Below are 17,749 nucleotides of genomic sequence, written 5' to 3'. Positions count from 1 at the left end.
GAAATAAGCCACAGGTCCCCAAAAGGAAGAGGAGGGGAGAAAACAGGGATGGTTAGTAAGTTGGACATGAGTGGTCTTTCCAACAGAAGGTGCTAGAGAGCGAGAGTCACTCTAGGGCTAAGGAAGGAGATTTAGAGGTGTGGAAGGTCACTGTGATGCCCCACTGGGTGTCTGCATTGGATGCGCATCCCATGTGTGTGCCGTGACTGCTGTAAGCTGTTTCCCAGCAACCGCCCGTTTGTCAGGTACCCTGTTCAGCTTGAGTAGGATCAACAGAATTCTACAGCAGTCAAGGCTCCTGGGATGGATAGAATTGTTTTTCCATCTCTTCCTTTGAAGAATTTAAAGTTTAATTGAAAACTTAACATATTTGATAAAGAATGGGAAGGAGGTGACTACTTCCCTGGAATTATTTTTAAAACCCAGACAAGAAATCACTAGGTTAAAACTAACCTTACCTCAATTCTTTCCCAGATGGCTTCATAGTTATCTTGGTGCTGAATATCTTTCATTAGTTTCTGAATTAAGGCTGATTTTGTAGCAGAATGGCTCTCATTCTTCTCAGAGGATGAAGGTCTCTCTGATTTCTCATCAGTGAACTTTTTCATGCCGGAGAGGGGCATACATAAGTCCTCATCAGAAAGAATGTCACTCAGGGGCCCAGATTCAATGCTCTCCCCGAGAGATGAGGCTATGTCGCTGGATGAGCTCGGAGAGACGGTGCCTAGCCTTGTGTGTTTTTTCTTGATATGGTACGTTGGATAGATTTCAGAGTCTGAATTCATCTCAGACAGTTCCCAGTCATCAATATCCTGGATAGTCTCTCCTCTGGGTTTCTGGGGTAGAAGCTTGGTTAGGTTCTCCAGTTTCAGAGCTAACACCTCCGTTTGTTTGAGGTGAGATGGCAGCGCTAGGTATTCATCAGAGCCGTACCAGGCCTCCACCACCTGACCGTTCTGTGTGGCGTGACATGGAGCGGGTGGGGAGCCTTTTTGGCTTTTTGAAAGGAGAGGAAGTGGGGATTTGATGTTGTCTGAGCCAAGAGAGGACTCACTGCTGTGACTACAAGGGGATGAGCTGGAGGCCTTCGACTGCGCTGGCAATTTTCCACCCCGATTTCTCTGATGGCACGTGTCACCTGAGGTTGTAGACGCAGAATCTGTTGCTGGTCTCGCCGTGGCTTTCGGAGCTCCAGGAGACACCATGGTCGGCACGACTGAGCTCCTGGTATTCTCGGATTGCTTTCCTGAACCAGTTCCCCGTTTAGGTATTTTGCACAGGGACACCTCGGCCAAGGTCTTGTGAGGCTTTTTCAGTCGCGGTTTCTCTTTATGGCAGTCAGTAAGCCTTCCCAAACTGGAAGAAATTTCTTTAATGTGACTTCTGACTATGTTTTCAAGATTGCCGATCCCCACCTTGTGCAAACACTCATAGGACTGGCTGGCGGCAGAAGGGCTGCTGGGGTAGGAAGACTGCAACACTAGGCAGAGCTTCGATCTGTCAGGGGGTTCCACCAGGGACGGGGTGCTTCTGCTCAGCTCAGGCTTCAGGTCAACCACCCTCCCCTTCCCATCACTGCCTCTCCGCTCGTTCTTAAGAGTTTCTTTTAGAAATAGCCCTCTTTTGGGCAATGTGGGCTGCGTGGGAGAGTCCTCGTTATAATTAAAGCAATCGCGGATGGATCTCTTGGGAGTCATCATTTCACAAGGACCAGGCTGGGATTTTTTCGCACCAAGCTGCGGAGAGGAAGTAGAGTCTTGGTTTGCTGTCTCCGGAGGGTGTTCAGCAGCGTTTGTCAGTGTGTCCCCTAAGGAAGACGTCTCCAGTGTTGAGCCCAGCTGCTCTCCAGGTTCAAGAGCGCCATCTTCCTCATGTCCACCTCTGTGGTCCTCTGAAAGGATCACTTGAGATGAGTCCTCATTGGCTGCTCCACAGCTGGAAGGGACAGGCTCAGTGGCCACTGTAAGCAGCCCAACGCTTCGGATGAGCTCGGGAAATTCCTTTTCCATCTCGCTGTAACTCCAAGAGTCAAACGATTTAGTTTTGGCCTGGCTAGTGGTCATGTCGCCCAGGCCACCAAGCAGATCCTCACTTGGACTGTAGTCAGAAAGTTCAAAGGCAGTAATACCACAATCCAGAGACAAATAATTCTGAGAGCATTTGATAGTTAACTGCCCAGAGTCGTCCACTTCTGTGAGGGAGTCAAGCCGGCCCTGAAACACACAATGGTAATGGTTTCAGTGAGTGTAACATTTGAGTACACGAACCTAACTGCATTCCATGTGAAATCTGAACCCATTTCAGTCGCTCTGGCCTGACCTGTGAAAAGGCACATAACCAATTACTACATTGCTTTATATACACCATTCACCTTTTAAGTATTCAAACTTTAACTTGGCCATAGCGCCTTAGAGATGGTCGAGATCAACCCCAAAATTCCGGTTCTATCTTTTCTTTTAAAACAGAGTACGTTAATAGTTTCAAAAGCACTCCCAGTTTTCTTTGTCACATTATAAGGTTTTGTTTTTACTCTTTAATTGTGTAATTGAGGCTTTTGTCTCATTACTAATTTAGTTCGTATATCACATGACAAACAGGGAGATTTCTAATTGATGATGTAGGATAAAAACCGGATTCTTCTAACCAAGCTGGATGATAGCCTGGTCAAGGCCCTTGGCACATGAAGGAAAGGAGGCAAAAGTGACCCTCGTTTTCTTCGCAAGAGGTTGGGAGTGAAGGCACTGACCACAGCCCCCAAGCCCCAGCCCCCCATTCCAATTGCTAGACCCACACATCTCTTCAGCCAGGTTATCCTGAGACTGGACCTCCCCATGTCTTACATGAGATTTTATTATTCGTGTATTCATCCTGTCTCTGGAATGCTCTCTCCCTTCAGCTATTCCTTCTCCTCTTGTATCTATTTCCAACCCCAACACTCTTATTCTACAATACCCAGATGATATTGTACAAATAATTGTGATAACTAACTTTTCCTAAGCCTGGCTTCCTTGTCTCAAGATGGGGGAGGGGGGTGTCTGATTCTTACACTTCTCCATTTAATCCTCACCACTCTCTTCTGAGATCCGCTCTATTGTCCTCATTTAAATTACAGCAGTAGGAAGAAAATAAGTCACTGTGGCCTTGTGACTAAGGCCTTGGACAAGCCTGCTGACCTGCTGACACTCAAAGATACATTTATTGAATGAATGAATGAATGAATGAATGGTGATATCTGTTTTCTCTCTCTCTCTCTCTCTCTCTCTCTCTCTCTCTCTCTCTCTCTCTCTCTCTCTCTTTCTCTCTGCCTGTGTGTCATTTCCTCCTCTGAGTATGTACTTTGACTTGACACAAACGATGAGACTCACTGAGTTTCAGAGTCAAGCCCTTGCTCTAACACTAATCAGCTCTATGATTACAGGTCAGCAGCTTGATGTTGTTAACCTTTGTTTCTTCCATCTACAAACTGGAAATGATGTGTAGCAAGACAGCTCAGTGTCTAAGTATGTTTGCCACCAAGGCTGACGATTCGAGTATGAACCCGAGAACACACATGGAAGAAGAAGAAAGCCAAATCCTGAAACTAGTCCTCTGATCTCCACATGCATGTTGCAGCACATATGAAAACACACACACACACACACACACACACACACACACACACACACACACACACAAAAGTTTAAAGGAAAAGAAGTGATAAGCCATGCCAAAAAGATATTGAAAGGCTTGGAGGGAATAAAATACCAAGACAGAGAGTCTGGTACATGGATACCTACTCAGTGGATGCTCACCCTTGGTGCTTGCTGCATTACCTTCTGGCAATGATGTATGCTGAGGAGGAAGGCATAGCAGCCTCTAGCACCAATGTGCCCTGAGCAGAGAGGAAGATTAACCTCTAACCTCAGTGGAAACTGAGCTAAGTATAGTTGTGTGACTTCAAGGCTTCATGCCTGGAAAAGTCTCATTAAATGACAAAGTCAGAACCCCAAACCATCCAGGCATGAGTGAGACAAGCTTGCAATTTTTAAGAGAATAATAGTGATTCCCAATCTAAAAGGAGGTGTTTTTTTAAAGTGTTTGATTTAGTTGGTCATTACTTAGGAGTTTCTCTTCTATAAAGATACTATTTATATAGTCATATAAAAGAGTTTAAAATGGAGTTGCCCTATACAGAGAACAATGTTTCTCCCAGGAACTATAGGATGCTAAATAACAGGTCTAGTGCTAGGTATGGGATGCCTCTACCCAAGTTGACGGTTAGAGGAGTCCTGGCGACCCCAACACAAGACAAATGGGAGATCTATATCTCTACCTTTCTGAGGTTCAGAGACAGTTGCTGGAGAGAAGGGCAGAAAGATTGTAAGAGCCAGCAGTCAGGGAAGACTGAAGGAAAGTATCATCTTAGGGAGATGACAGGAACACTACACTCATGAGCTCAGAGCAGCTGTGGAGGCAACACAGCGTCTGTGCAAGGTCAGGCGCTATCCAGCAAGGCTCACATCTGGCTGGGAAGCTATTGACAGGCGATGGTGTCCGGAAGAGAAAAAAAAATCACTTTTCTTTAATGGCATGGCCCTCAGATTGAGCATGCTCAAGCAGATGGCCCCACATCCAGAAGGATTTATGCAGCACAAGTTGGACTTGGTGGATTTTTTTTTTTTAAAGAGAGGACAAGAAGTTGAGGGGAATACGGTAGGGAATGTGACTCTGGTAGGAATTAGGGGAGAAATGGGAGTTAAATATGATCAAAATGTATTGTATGGAATTATCAAAGAATTAATACAATTAATAGCTAATTTAAAAGCTATTATAAATGATGGTTATATTCCTAAGCCACCCCTAAGACCTTTTAAATTAGCAACTAGTAGAAATTTACAATATTTCTATTGTTCTCATCATAATTACTGTCCTACTTCCATGAGGTTTAAAAGTACTAAAGAAAGGTGTTGTAATGAATTAATTTCAGAGCTCAGGAGATAACTAGATGCTGAAAGAGTCAGCTACCTGCCTTTGCACAAACAGGGAGGACCAGGAGCATATTTAGCCTTCAAACTCTTGAAAAGTGGATGCGCAATAAATGTTGGACATATTTGTTAAAGCTATATGTTAGATAAATAGATGACTGCATCTCGGAGCATAGAGCACAACAGATCTTTGTAAAACTCTTGGGATCTCTAGTTATTGTTTTGATTTTTAAAAAATCCATACTCAAAAACATTCACATTGTAACCACTGGATTTTTAAATATGGAAAAACTCTATCCCTTTGGGGAAAAAATAGATTCACCAAGCAGAAACAGTATAGTCTTGGGATAGGAAGTATAGTCCAGTAGTGCAGTGCAAGCCCAGAGTGTCCAACACCTTGGATTTAATCCCTGCTGGAGGCAGAGGTGAGGGAAATTGAATAACAATAAAACCAATGAAGGTCTTCACTATGCAGTGGGTTTTAGGTGGGAGAAGAAGGGTCATGTTGGAGATTAAACCAATGGCCTGGTACACGTTAGCTCATTGCTCGGTGTAATGCTATACACTGCTGACCTTGCAGGGGCAATTTTAAGAAAAACAAACACGCTCTCTGAAGTCATAAGTCTCACACAGCTATGAGACCAAGGGGTAAGTATGTGTTGGTTTTCCCACTTTTAGATCGCAGAGGTACACACATGACTGTTAGTCCTGAGGGCTGTTAGCGATATAGAGCAAGCCTCTTCTCCGTCATGCTTTCCTGTTCGCTATCAGTATTTCATCTTAGTTTGTAAAGTTTTTTCCATTTCATTTCCTTTCTGCAAACCTTCCATCACCAAATGTATTCTGGGACTTTTATCTGACTTTCCTGCCCTTTCTCAGTTCTGGTGTGCAGGCAAAAACAAATAAAGCTAAGCTCCCGTCAGCCCTCCCCGAGGAGCACTAGAGTCACAAACAATTGGGAACAGAAAGGGTTTGCAAAGGCTCAGAGCAAGCAGAACCTGACTCACAGAAGACATCACAAAGCAGCGCTAGATGGCCACTGTGCCTCTGCCCTTCCTCACAAGGCGGGTTTTTGTCTCTCTGCAACAATTCTAAAACTAGCCTCAAATATAAAAAGGTGCGGAACTGCTTCAGACTAAATTTATAAATAAATTTTTAGCTCTTCTTGTAAGAATCAGAACAGATACGACATGATATAAATTTATGACGTCAGAGAAAAAAATAGCTATTAGCAATTAGTCAATAGCCTTTCGCCATTTTTTTGTTTCTACTTTATGTATGTAATAAGTTCAAATGCAAAATATAATCCATACAATATCAAGAATAAGTCCCAGGACACTGCTGTATCTTCAGATTCCTATAAGAAAGAACTGGCAATCGACTAACTTAATTTTCATGTCCCTTCCAGCAGCTGACAAGGGCAGGTCTGAAGAAAGACCCCTTTAGAATGTAGACAAGTTTCTGATTTCCATCAACCTGTATGTTCAGAGGTGGTAGATAGGAACGGTGGTCATCTGGAACCTGTAGCCTCCAGTAACCGTGAACGCCACACACTCTGGGGGCATGGGGAGCTATGGCATCTGAAAGCCAACACTGCCCCCAGTCTCACCCCACAGTCCCAGTCACAACAGCAAGGAGTGCTAGCTGCAAGCAGAAACTGGCAAGCTTAGTAGAGGAGAACAAGGCAGATCTTGATTCCCACTGTCTTCTAAACCCCACATGGACTTTCTACAATGGCATCTTTATTTTGAATAAACAAAAACATCAGTAAGTGTATATCATCTATAAAAATAGGCACAGATTTGTTTCACAGTGCTGATAGTTAAACAGTCATTGGAACACTAATAAATTAATGAATTCTTCAACACTTGTTTAGAAGCTTCTTAATCTCACACATACAAGAGCTTTATAAATTTGAAGAACATGAGTTCCCAAAAAAAGTAATAACAAAGAATTGAACTAAGTATAAAGAGCTATAGAACCAAGAAGACAAATACCATATTATCAGCCCATGGTTTCTTTTCCTGACATCCTACTACATTTTGAAGACTTATCAGAGTTTGGCCTTAGCATCTCTTCATTTCTTTCTATCCCCTACTAGATTTAAATCTCCTCACAATGAAATGATGGGTTTTCAAAGGTAGTGGGTAATTTATGTGTATGAGTGTTTTGCCTGTGTGGATGTCTGCACACTACATGCTTAGCTGGTACCCACTGGGGCCAGAAGAGGGGTCCAGGCACTGGGGTTCCAGGTAGTCGTCAGCTCCCATGAGAGGGTTGGAAATTTAACCTCCCTCTGGAAGAGCACTCAGTGCTCTTAATTGCTGAGCAAGCCGTCTTTCTGCCCTCCACCCTATAGAAATGCGGGTTTGATCATATTCCTAGTACCTGAACATAGTATTAAACAACTGTGTTTTAAATGATTGAGGAAGAGACACGAAATCAGGAAGTGCTAACATCCATGGATGACATCTATACAAACTTATGTCAAAAGCCTGCTTCATACAACAAGCGTTTAGCTTTTACTCACTCCGCCGAGATCCTAGATAAAGACCTGCTTACTTCCCTACACAAACCTCACCCTCTCATCTCTAAACTGAAATTTTAGTTTCCATCTTTGAATGGAAACACCTGACAAAGCATGACTTGCTGCCAAAGGCCACTCACCTCTGTTGTTTCTTCAGAGAATGCTTGCAGAATGTCAGTCTGCCTGGTGTAGTTGCCATTGGCGTCCTGCAGACCTTGTAGGATGCGCTCCCGGAGGACCAGCACGGATACGCGGAGCTGGTGCCAGAGCAGCTGCACTGCGTGGATGTCTACGATGACATTGACCGAGTAGGACAGCAGCTTCAGGGAGAACTCCGTCTCAAGGAGGGCATGGATCTGCTCCACGTGGTCGGAAATATCCTCGCAAATATCCTGCAGCGAAGGAAAGCAAGTGTGTGAGAACACATGTCGGGGCACCTTAGCTTTATGCTGGGGAGGAAGGGTTACGAAAGGTCACTCGCCAAGCACAAGGGCAGCCACAGCACGTTTTAGACATCTGGCCTCGTTTGTTCTATTACAGCGTTGCAGCCATAGTCCTGAATACTGGCCCGTTTACACACACAAAAATGTTCCTCTTCCTTGAGGTATTCTAACTAAAGGCTCAGCTGAGGGGTCCATTCTGACTCTTGTTTTTCATTCGTTTGGGTTCTAGAGAAGGACCGGCTGCTCTATCTGACAGCGGTAAGCTATACTGAGCACACATTTCAGCATAGACACATTAGTCTAGGACTGAGAAAGGCTAGAATGTATTTCACAGGAATCCCCGGCCATTCTAAATGAGCTATGGAACTGTCAGAGTAAGGGGCAATGGTCACTCTCCAATCGACACTATTTAATACTCAAAATCACAGTGAGAATCTAAATTTCCAACCCTCGATGTCAAGCAGAATTACTTCTGAGATGCAAAGGCGAAAAAAGAACCAAAAATCTTTAAAAAAAAAAAAAAAAGAAAATCACTAACTCAAAATGTCAGTCACCCTCACACATTAGGAGCGCAGATTCTATATCTGATGTGACAGTTGATTCACAAGTTCTCGGTGTCCGTGGCTGTCAGGACAGACACATGAAGCCCATGAATGATCGTTTAAGAAGTTGTTAATCAAAATAGTAGATATGTGTCATACAAGTGTTCTGTCCGTCAGGCTTTGTTCTATCACTGATTATTAAAATTGGGGAGCCTAATTAAGGGAAAGCTTTCAGAGAAACATTTGAGTTCTGAGCACTGCTATCAGTGTCATAGCTTTCTACGCCACGAAGATAACCTTCTGATTTCATGTATGTGTTGAATTCCAGTTGAATTTTTCAAAAGAACTTAAGCCACGGTACACTGACAGATGTGTCTGGTTCATGTTTTCCCCACTCCATACCAAACATACCCCCATCTTAAGTCATGCTCACGTCCATGCTGACGCACCTCAGACTCCCTTTATTTTGTAACATCTAGGCCTCCAGCCTATTCCTTTGACGCGTCTCTCTGCCACGGCTCTGTTCTCAACCCTGTCATCACGCCATCTGTGCAACATCAGTAGGTCTCTCAGGCCACCGCCTCCTCTTTTTCCAGATTTTTTTATTCCCATTTCAGATATTCTTCCACACCCCCAAGCTCTGGCCCCTCCTCCACTTCTCTCCTAGCCCAGCATCTGTGGCTAACATTCCAGCCCCTCTCTTGACAGTGTTCCCAAACTCTCATACTCCTGGTTTTTATATATTAGCCTCTCTCTGTCTCCTTGAGCCTACAGATGCAGAACACTTCAAATATCTAGAAGAGAAAATGACTTTGTTACCAGTCTAGACAATACAATTATTGTCTTATCAATGTCCCACCATTGTCATCTCAAGTACTGTTGATTATCTATGTAAAGTTAAATGGGTGCCAATGAACACTTGCCTACTGTCCCGTTATCACCTGCTGAGGGGATCTCTAATCCAGACAAGCAACCGTGTTGACATACTGTACTGGCTGATTTAGTGTGTCAACTTGACACAGCTAGAGTTATCACAGAGAAAAGAGCCTTCCTTGAGGAAATACCTCCATGAGATCCAGCTGTAAGGCATTTTCTCAATTAGTCATCAAAGGTAGGAAGGCCCATGGTGGGTGGTGCCATCCCTGGGCTGGTAGTCCTGACTTCTATAAGAAAGCAAGCTGAGCAAGCCAGGGGAAGCAATCCAGTAAGTAACATCTTCCCTGGCCTCTGCTTCAGGTTCCTGCCCTGTGTGAGTTCCAGTCCTGACTTCCTTTGGTGATGAGCAGCAATGTGGAAGTGGAAGCTGAATAAACCCTTTTCTCCCCAACTTGCTTCTTGGTCATGATGTTTTGTGCAGGAATACAAATCCTGACTAAGACACATGCCAAAGGATTTTGGTTTCATTACAATACCATTATAATCATTGAAAGAACACCCATCATGCTGATATCCCGCTCTATTACTCCAAAACTATGTAAAATAGCACTTTTAGACTGTGCTTTGCCCTAGGTGACTCCAATGTGCAATCAACATTTGGCTCTGTTCTGAGTGAAAACGCAGGATGACTCTGCACCTTGTGCACATGAACACCATGCCGCCCATCCAGCGTGTCCCACAAAGCACAGGCCAACTCCTAAAAGCAAGAAGATACCAACTATAAACTTTAGCAATGTATACTGGGATCATAACAGTACGTAGGTGTATTAAAATCATATCAAACAAAACAGACTAACGAAGATTACACCACCTTTCTCTGTAGCCCCTACAGAGGAGCTCCTAACACTGCTGTGGCTTTGGTCTCCACTGACCTGTTTTCTGACTCCTCACTGTGAGCACGAAAGGGCCGACAGCCTCCTGAGCACCCAGGGCTTCAGTTTAGCTCCTTCCCTACTGCTGATGACCAACTCAAAGGGCCACCATCAGCCCATCTGTTTTTTTGGTTTCATGGCAGCACCTCTGTGGGATGCATGTACTTCATCTTGTCTTGTCTGGCAGCCTGTACCACACCTTGACTTGATCCAGAGGCCTGGCTTAACGCTGCAATGCTGGCTTGCCTTTGTGGTTGCCCCACATCTGCCTGCACAGTGACTCTTTTCATGACTCCTCCTACTTTCTTCCTCTGCCTTCCTCCTCCGGAGGACTTGAACTCTGTTGCAGCTTCTGCAAGCTCTTTGTAGGCATTTTGCAACTACACTTGGGTTTATACTATGTCACATAAACCATGTGATCTAAAAGTGAGTATCTGTAATTAAGATTGTGACAAAAGAGCCTATGCTTGCCAATGGCCAGCTATCCAAAAAAACGAGGACTACTTGGCAAATTTCAGCCAATGAAATGGTGTAGCCAATTTGCTATTACTGAGTGAATTCTGACAGAGACACACAGACATGTCTGTCTATAGTTTCTGATACAGTGCACCAATAATGCACCAGTCCTGTGACAGATCTGACCAAGTCCAAATTAGGTAAGAAAAGAAGAGGGCATCCTGGCTTCCGCAACCCTCCTCCCTTCATGAGAGCACTAATGTCAGCACACGTATCACACTTCGTAACTCATAACTCACTTTTAGAAAAGTCCAAACCCCACTCTTGCTCCAGAATAAGAAGTTTTTAAACTTCTAGCTCCCCTTTTAATGTGCTGGCCAGAGAACAGTCTCCTGACTTTCCCACAGTGTTTGGTTATTTGCAAATAGTATCGAATAGAAATAAAAGGAACCTACAGACTCAATCAGCAATAGCTGGAATAACCCTTGTGCCACTTGCTCAGAATAGACTAGAAGGAATTTCTCACCCATCCGCAGCACCCAGCACAATAGGTTATATATAGCTATGGCACCACATGCCAAAATCCATGCCACCCATTCCTCTGACACATGACTTGACTCCTTCATAGTGAATGTAGGAATGTAGTCAGCCAGGCGATGGGTCAAGATTCCCAGGCAACTATCTAGGAGAAACAATTCTTAAAGGGGCACCAAGTATTGCTGGTGCCAGTCAGCCATCCTCCTGCCTGTCTAGAAAAGGAAAGGGAGTTGGTACAGTTCCCAAAGAAGCAGACGAGCTCTGAAGGGAAAAGAAATCACCTCCCCTGATCAATATTCTGGCAATGTGCACATGAAACCCTTATTTAAAATTCTAAAACTAAATAATGCATAGTAAGATGCAACTTTCTAGAATCTATAAGTTATTTCATGCCTTTTATTTTACCACCAGTTGCTTAACCTGACCAAAACCATATGAGCACACAAACTGTAGAATAAAAAGCTATGTGTATGTGTTTGCACATGCAAGTGTGTGTGTGTGTGTGTATGTGTGCATTTGTCTGTGTGTGTGCATGTATGTGTATGTACCCACTTTTCCAAACTTGGACTTTGTTTTGAGCACCTAATCAAAGATTTGATTGAAGAAAAAATAAGTAATTCTGAACTATGTGCTCTCTAGTAATAGAAAAATGTGCTTTCCTCTGTCATTCTGCACAGATATTAAACAACTATTTACAGAATAATTAGTCTAGAGATCTAATACTTAGCTTCTTAGCAATTGCCTGTTTGCTGGAAATTTATATAAAAGAAGCTGAAGGTTGTGGGTAGCCTGCTAATTTAATGCAGTCGAATCTAGGGGATTAGAGACTTCAAAAAGTAATTAGCTGAATGACTGCCTCCCTGCAGGAACTGTTTGTATTTTAAAAGCTCCAGGAGAACTGACCTGTTGGAGGCCCTGTAGGAATGTCTTTAACAAGGTGAATTGGAAGCACAGTCTGGGGCGCTTGGCCAGCCTAACTGATGCATGTAGGAAATGAGTCTAGACTCAACTGCCCATGTGACTGAAGCAGATGGCAACTAGAAACTGGTTTCAACTCTCATGACTAAACCGCTTGGTAGATACACATTTGCTACCCAGAGAAAACTAAATAAGAAATAAGAAAATCCTTTTTTAGGATACAAACAATCCTTTCTCGATCAGCTTTTTATCTATGCACTCATCCATCTTAAGAACAAACACACAAAATATTTTTATTTGCCACTGAGAGTATTAATGGGAGACACAATATTTCATGCCACAGGTAGAATTTTTAAACACTTAGCATGACAATGATTAATTAAGCTCAGATAGGAGCAAAGATTCATAGGGAATTATAGTAACCCAACAAATACTGTTTAATTTCAAGCTATTTTCTGTTTTGAGAGAGAGAAAAGTGCTGGTTGGCAGGAAACTGAATTTAGAGGTGGAAAGGTTAGAAGATGGATGAAGATACTGAAGAAAATATGTGTAAAAGACAGATTCCATCCCACCCACACAGGATACCATAGAGCACACCAGCATGACATTCTTCAGCAGGGAAGGCTGAGTCTGGGCATCCTCATGCCCTTAGGCTGACATAGCCCTGTGGTCCCTACTTGCAGCGGAGTCTTACTTGCATTTCTGCTTGTTTCAGCCTCTTCCCTGGTGTAGACCTTTGTTATCTGACTTCCAGATTCCGCTCTTATATTTCCAAGTATTTCACCTTGGAACAATGGGACCTTGACATGAATGATCCCCTAGAAGGATAAGATAATAAAAGATCTACTAACCTACACAGGTTCAAGGCTTCAGATTCAGACGTTGCCTTTAATACACCTCCTATCCCTTGGTAGCCATGTCTAGGAACAGAGAGGACCTTGGGATTGTAAAGGTAGAAGAATACAGAAAATTTGTTGACGTGATCAAGACAAGCCTTTAGACGTTTGCCTGGAAAGTTATCATGTGCCACTATCGTGTATCTAGAGATAAATGAGCTGCTGCACCTCACTTCTTATGATATCATTTCACAACAGGACACTCTTTCCTACGTCTTGACAATTTTTATCACTAACAGAATGTAGCAAGCTAGCTTCAATCCCAGAAGACTCGTTTCTTTCTGTGCATGTTCTTCTTAACTAAATGGTAGGCACATCTCATAGTTCTCTTTATAGTTAGTGGCTACCAATTAACTTGTGACTGAAAACATTATCAACTTCACTTTCACAAACTGACAACTAAAAAAGTAATTCTCATAGATAAAACAATTCAGGTTTACTTTTCAATATTACCCATTGCTTTCTTGGTTTAAAATCTCCCTTGGTCCTATGTGGATTTCATTCATTTAAACCTTTCCCTATGAGAGAAGTTGTTGTCCAGCAGGCTCGCTCAGATGATTAGATTAACAGATGTCTCTAAAAATAACAAACTGGGGATGGTTTAAAAATACCCTTTGAACAACAATGTTTTAAAAAGATACTCAAACTGTCCCCAGTTCAACCCATAATTATAAAAAGACAGTTCAAAACTTGCAGGACAATGAACCAAGGAAGTAACTTCTGCTATCTAATCAGTTAAAAATAGTAAAAGTCCATCGTCACAGCAAAAAATAAACATAGAAGTTTGGGTTTTTTTGGTCACACAATCCTTTCAGGCCTAGGCAGAAAGAGAAAGCAGAGCCCTTAAGGTCATGACAACGTGAGTACCAGCAGCGACTTCTTTGGCTAACTGGTTCAGAGCTCCTACACTGTGTTCTGGAGAGTACAGAGGATAAAGAGGGCGGCCTCAGAAGTGAGCGGAAGCGGACAGTGAATCTTCAAACGTATTGACACATACGATATTTCCCCTCAGAGCTGGTTGTACTAACACAGGAAAGTGATACTCTCCTCTCACCATACAGCCATCCCTGTGACCTTCAGGATCACTGGCAGGACAAAAAGACGTGGACGACATTACGTTTATGTTGCCCAGTACTCACTCGACTTAGTCTTCCATGTAGCTAGTGACCTTAGAGACGCAGCCATCTTTAAAAAAAAAAAAAAGTCTTCCAAACCAGGAATATAAATCACTTTCCTTTTTCTTTCTTTCTTTTTTAAAGATGTGTTCTTTATTTACATTTCAAATGTTATCCCCTTTCCTGGTTTCCCCTCCGAAAACCCCCTATCCCGTTCCTCTTCCCACTGCTCACCAACCCACCCACTCCAGCTTCCACACCCTGGCATTCCCCTATACTGAGGCATAGAACCTTCACAGGACCAAGGGCCTCTCCTCCCATTGATGTCCAATAAGGCCATCCTCTGCTACATATGTGGCTGGAGCCTTCTTTTTTTCTACCAAACACTCTTTCTAGTGTCTACTTTTTTCTTCGTCACTGAGAACAACTATAACGGACATAGGGAGGAAGGATGGTAGGTGGCATTTATGACTAACAGGGTATAAATCTGCATACAATGATTATCATTTTTACTGGTAGAATTACATGAATATGATGACAGCAATAAAATCGCCCCTGGAAAGGATGTTACTGTTATAATTAGCTCCAACTCACACAGTTCCCTGACCAGCCTGTCTTCCCAGAGGCAGGAAACCTGCTCTATGTGTCTTTGGGTCTGTTCACACCAACAGGACCCTGCCACACAGATGAACAATGTCCAAAAGATGTTTGCAGAGTCCAAATCACCTGAAGAAGATATGATACTTCACAAACCCGAGGGACCACCCTTAAAAATAAGGGCTAGTTTGTTACTCTTTGAGGTGCATCCACATTGATAGGCTTGGGCTGATGAATCCTCTTTTGTGTTTATGAGAAGAGGGCTGAGAAGCAAGAGGAAGGCCGTACATTTTCTTACACACTGGCAGCCACGAAGCTGGTGTTCTCCATGCCGCTCGCAAGAAAGCATAGAGCCATATGTCACCCGTCTGGGCTGACTGACGCTGAAGCAGACACCTTGTATACACCTGCTGCTACAGCTATAGAAACAAAGACACCTAGAATTGGGAAAGATAACCCACTACTAACATCACCCAGAGGTACCCAGAGAACTCTCATCCTTTGTTTTCATGCCCCAGAAAACAATTTGTTGCAATTTTATTTGTCAGTACTGAAATTTCTAGGAGATAATTTCTAGGAGAACTTGTAACTTTTTCTGATATACCTCTATTTTTCTCCTCTGTTTTTACATGCACCATTCAACAACAGAGATGTTGATGCTAAGCAATGTGTCATTAGGCAATTTCATCGAGGCTTTGAGATTAAATAACTTGCACTGTAGAGTCACAATCTACATAACTTAATAAAACTTTCAGGTTTCATAAGTTTCATTATTACCTTCAAAATCCTTCTCTTTTTAAAGATTTATTTTTTTATTTTTTTATTTTATGTATGTAAGTACATTGTCACTGTCTCCAGACACACCAGAAGAGGGCACCAGACCCCATTACAGATGGTTGTAAGCCACCATGTAGTTGCTGGGAATTGAACTGAAGGCCTCTGGAAGAGCAGTCAGTGCTCTTAACTGCTGAGCCATCTCTCCAGCCCCTCAAAATCCTTCAATGAAATGTGACAAGAACCACATGATCAACAACCATCCAGGAAAGAAGTCACTTGGTCATAGGCGTACCCTGAGAAGTTTCCTGCCTCTGTAGCCACTGAGCCTTCATAGACTCTCATAGAATAAGCAATAGGACGAAGGCAGTAATCAGCAACACAGAAGACCTGGCACCCGAGGTTTGAGAGGTGATCGTTTATTCTCAGCAATGCAAGGCCATGGGGCTGTGACTGTTTACAGCTTAGAGCCATCCAATAATGAACATGGGTCATCTCTGTAGGGGACACACTGTGATGGCCCCTTCAACAGCTCACTTGGTAGGTTAACAATGTAGGTTCAGAGCAGCAGTTGGAGGGGAAGGATCTACAGTCCATTCAGAATAAGGGCCAAAAGTGCAGTGCACCACCCTGGAGTTAATGTCCCATTTGGGTTGTTTGCCTTTGGCTGGCCTGGTGAGTTCAGAGACATTACTCCACCCTCAAGTTCTCTGCATTAGCAACACAAATACACCTATTCTTAGGAGGCCCCTGTCTATCTGACTGTGTCACTCACCCTCACTGCAAGCATTTCAGATTTCTCTTGTGGGGAGGGAGGTTATCAATACCTATTAATTATTTATATTTGTCTTACTTGACTTGGAAAGTTCCTGTCAACTCTCTTAAAAGGCCCTTAGTAGTGTTTCTAGTTATAAAGATTCATTTATAAATGCAAGCTCTAGACTTATGCATAAATTCTTCTGTCTAAAAAAAGAAATAAAAAAGATGAAAATTCTCTTTGGGATGTCTTTGCTGACTCAAGTCATAACCTTGGCCAAGCCAGCCTTGTTTTAGATGTGCTTTATATATTTAGACCACTAAGGCCGTGGCACAACTTCTAAAGATGTGTTTCTGTGTCTTCCTCCTCCACACAGATATCTACAGCAACTAGCTGTGCGGTTGGTTTCTATACACCCACGACATGCCTACTGGGAACTGATACAATGGACACAGGCTTTTAAGAGATTTTTTTTGAGAGCCTAGAACAGGAAATGAACCCTTGAAGGATCAGAGATCTATGAGGAGCTAATTTTAGAGGCCATGGTTAGGACCTTATATGTGAGAAAATAGTCACTCCAGACTCTATAATGTCAGTCTCTCTTTCACATAGGAATGGTTAGAAAGTAAGCCTCAGTTAGCCTTTTGGAAATTTTCCATTATCTCTAGTGATGTAGTAATTCATTCCTAGGAATTTCCTCTAGGACAGCAGTTCTCAACCTGTGGATCTATCAACAGGTCCAGTACACCTCTCTTTTGGTCCTTGAGTTGTTAATTTTTTCTCTATCACTATAAACCATGATAACATCCAAGTTGATAAATACAATATTGCCGTAGAGCATCAATTCTCAACCTTCCTAATGCTGCGATCGTTTAATATGGTTTCTCACATCGTGGTGATCCCCAACCATAAAACTACTTCATTGCTACTTCATAGCTGTAATTTTGCTAGTGTTGCGAATCATAATGTAAATATCTGATATGCAGGACCCAAAGGGCTTGGGGCCCAGCTTGAGAACCACTAAATATATAGACAATGTGCCAAAGTACATTTAATGCCATCTGATGGTCAAGATATATTTTAACTGAGAAAAAAAGTAAGTTGCAAGAGCTCTATAAAAGGAGTGCATAATGGAAGCCCCACTTGTCCCCTTTGGGTGTGGCTGGATAGGGAGCCAGCTTCTTTTCTGTTTTCAGATAAAACCCCAAGAGAGAACACTTTTCTGAGGATGGATTCCAAGGCTTGACAGAGTGATCATGACACTCTAGCATTCTAGGATTCGAATTCATCCCCTCTTGGGCTTTTGTGTGATCACAGGAAGGACAAAGGCATGTGAGAACTTAGTATTCCTTCAGTGGTTCACTTTACATGACTAAAACTTCAGTTTGTCATAGCTTTTTTTAAGAATTAGCACA

The 17,749-nt window shown here is 42.9% G+C and overlaps 1 protein-coding gene across 12 annotated transcripts in view; it reads right to left on the bottom strand.

The window, feature by feature from the left end:
• Positions 1 to 17,749, bottom strand: part of Akap6 (A kinase (PRKA) anchor protein 6) — a 456,981-nt gene that overhangs the window by 267,047 nt on the left and 172,185 nt on the right. For all 12 annotated transcript variants that reach the window (XM_006515821.4, XM_006515828.4, XM_006515822.4 and 9 more), the window contains 2 exons: positions 7,632 to 7,883; positions 459 to 2,213 (listed from right to left, as the gene is read on the bottom strand). In XM_006515821.4, coding sequence (XP_006515884.1) covers positions 459 to 2,213; positions 7,632 to 7,883 — 2,007 coding nt within the window. The remainder of the gene's footprint in view (positions 1 to 458; positions 2,214 to 7,631; positions 7,884 to 17,749) is intronic.

Source organism: Mus musculus, chromosome 12 (genome assembly GCF_000001635.26).
Source record: "Mus musculus strain C57BL/6J chromosome 12, GRCm38.p6 C57BL/6J".
Taxonomy (NCBI): Eukaryota; Metazoa; Chordata; class Mammalia; order Rodentia; family Muridae; genus Mus; species Mus musculus.
The sequence above is the reverse complement of the archived record's forward strand: the minus strand, read 5'-3'. Positions and strand labels throughout refer to the sequence as shown.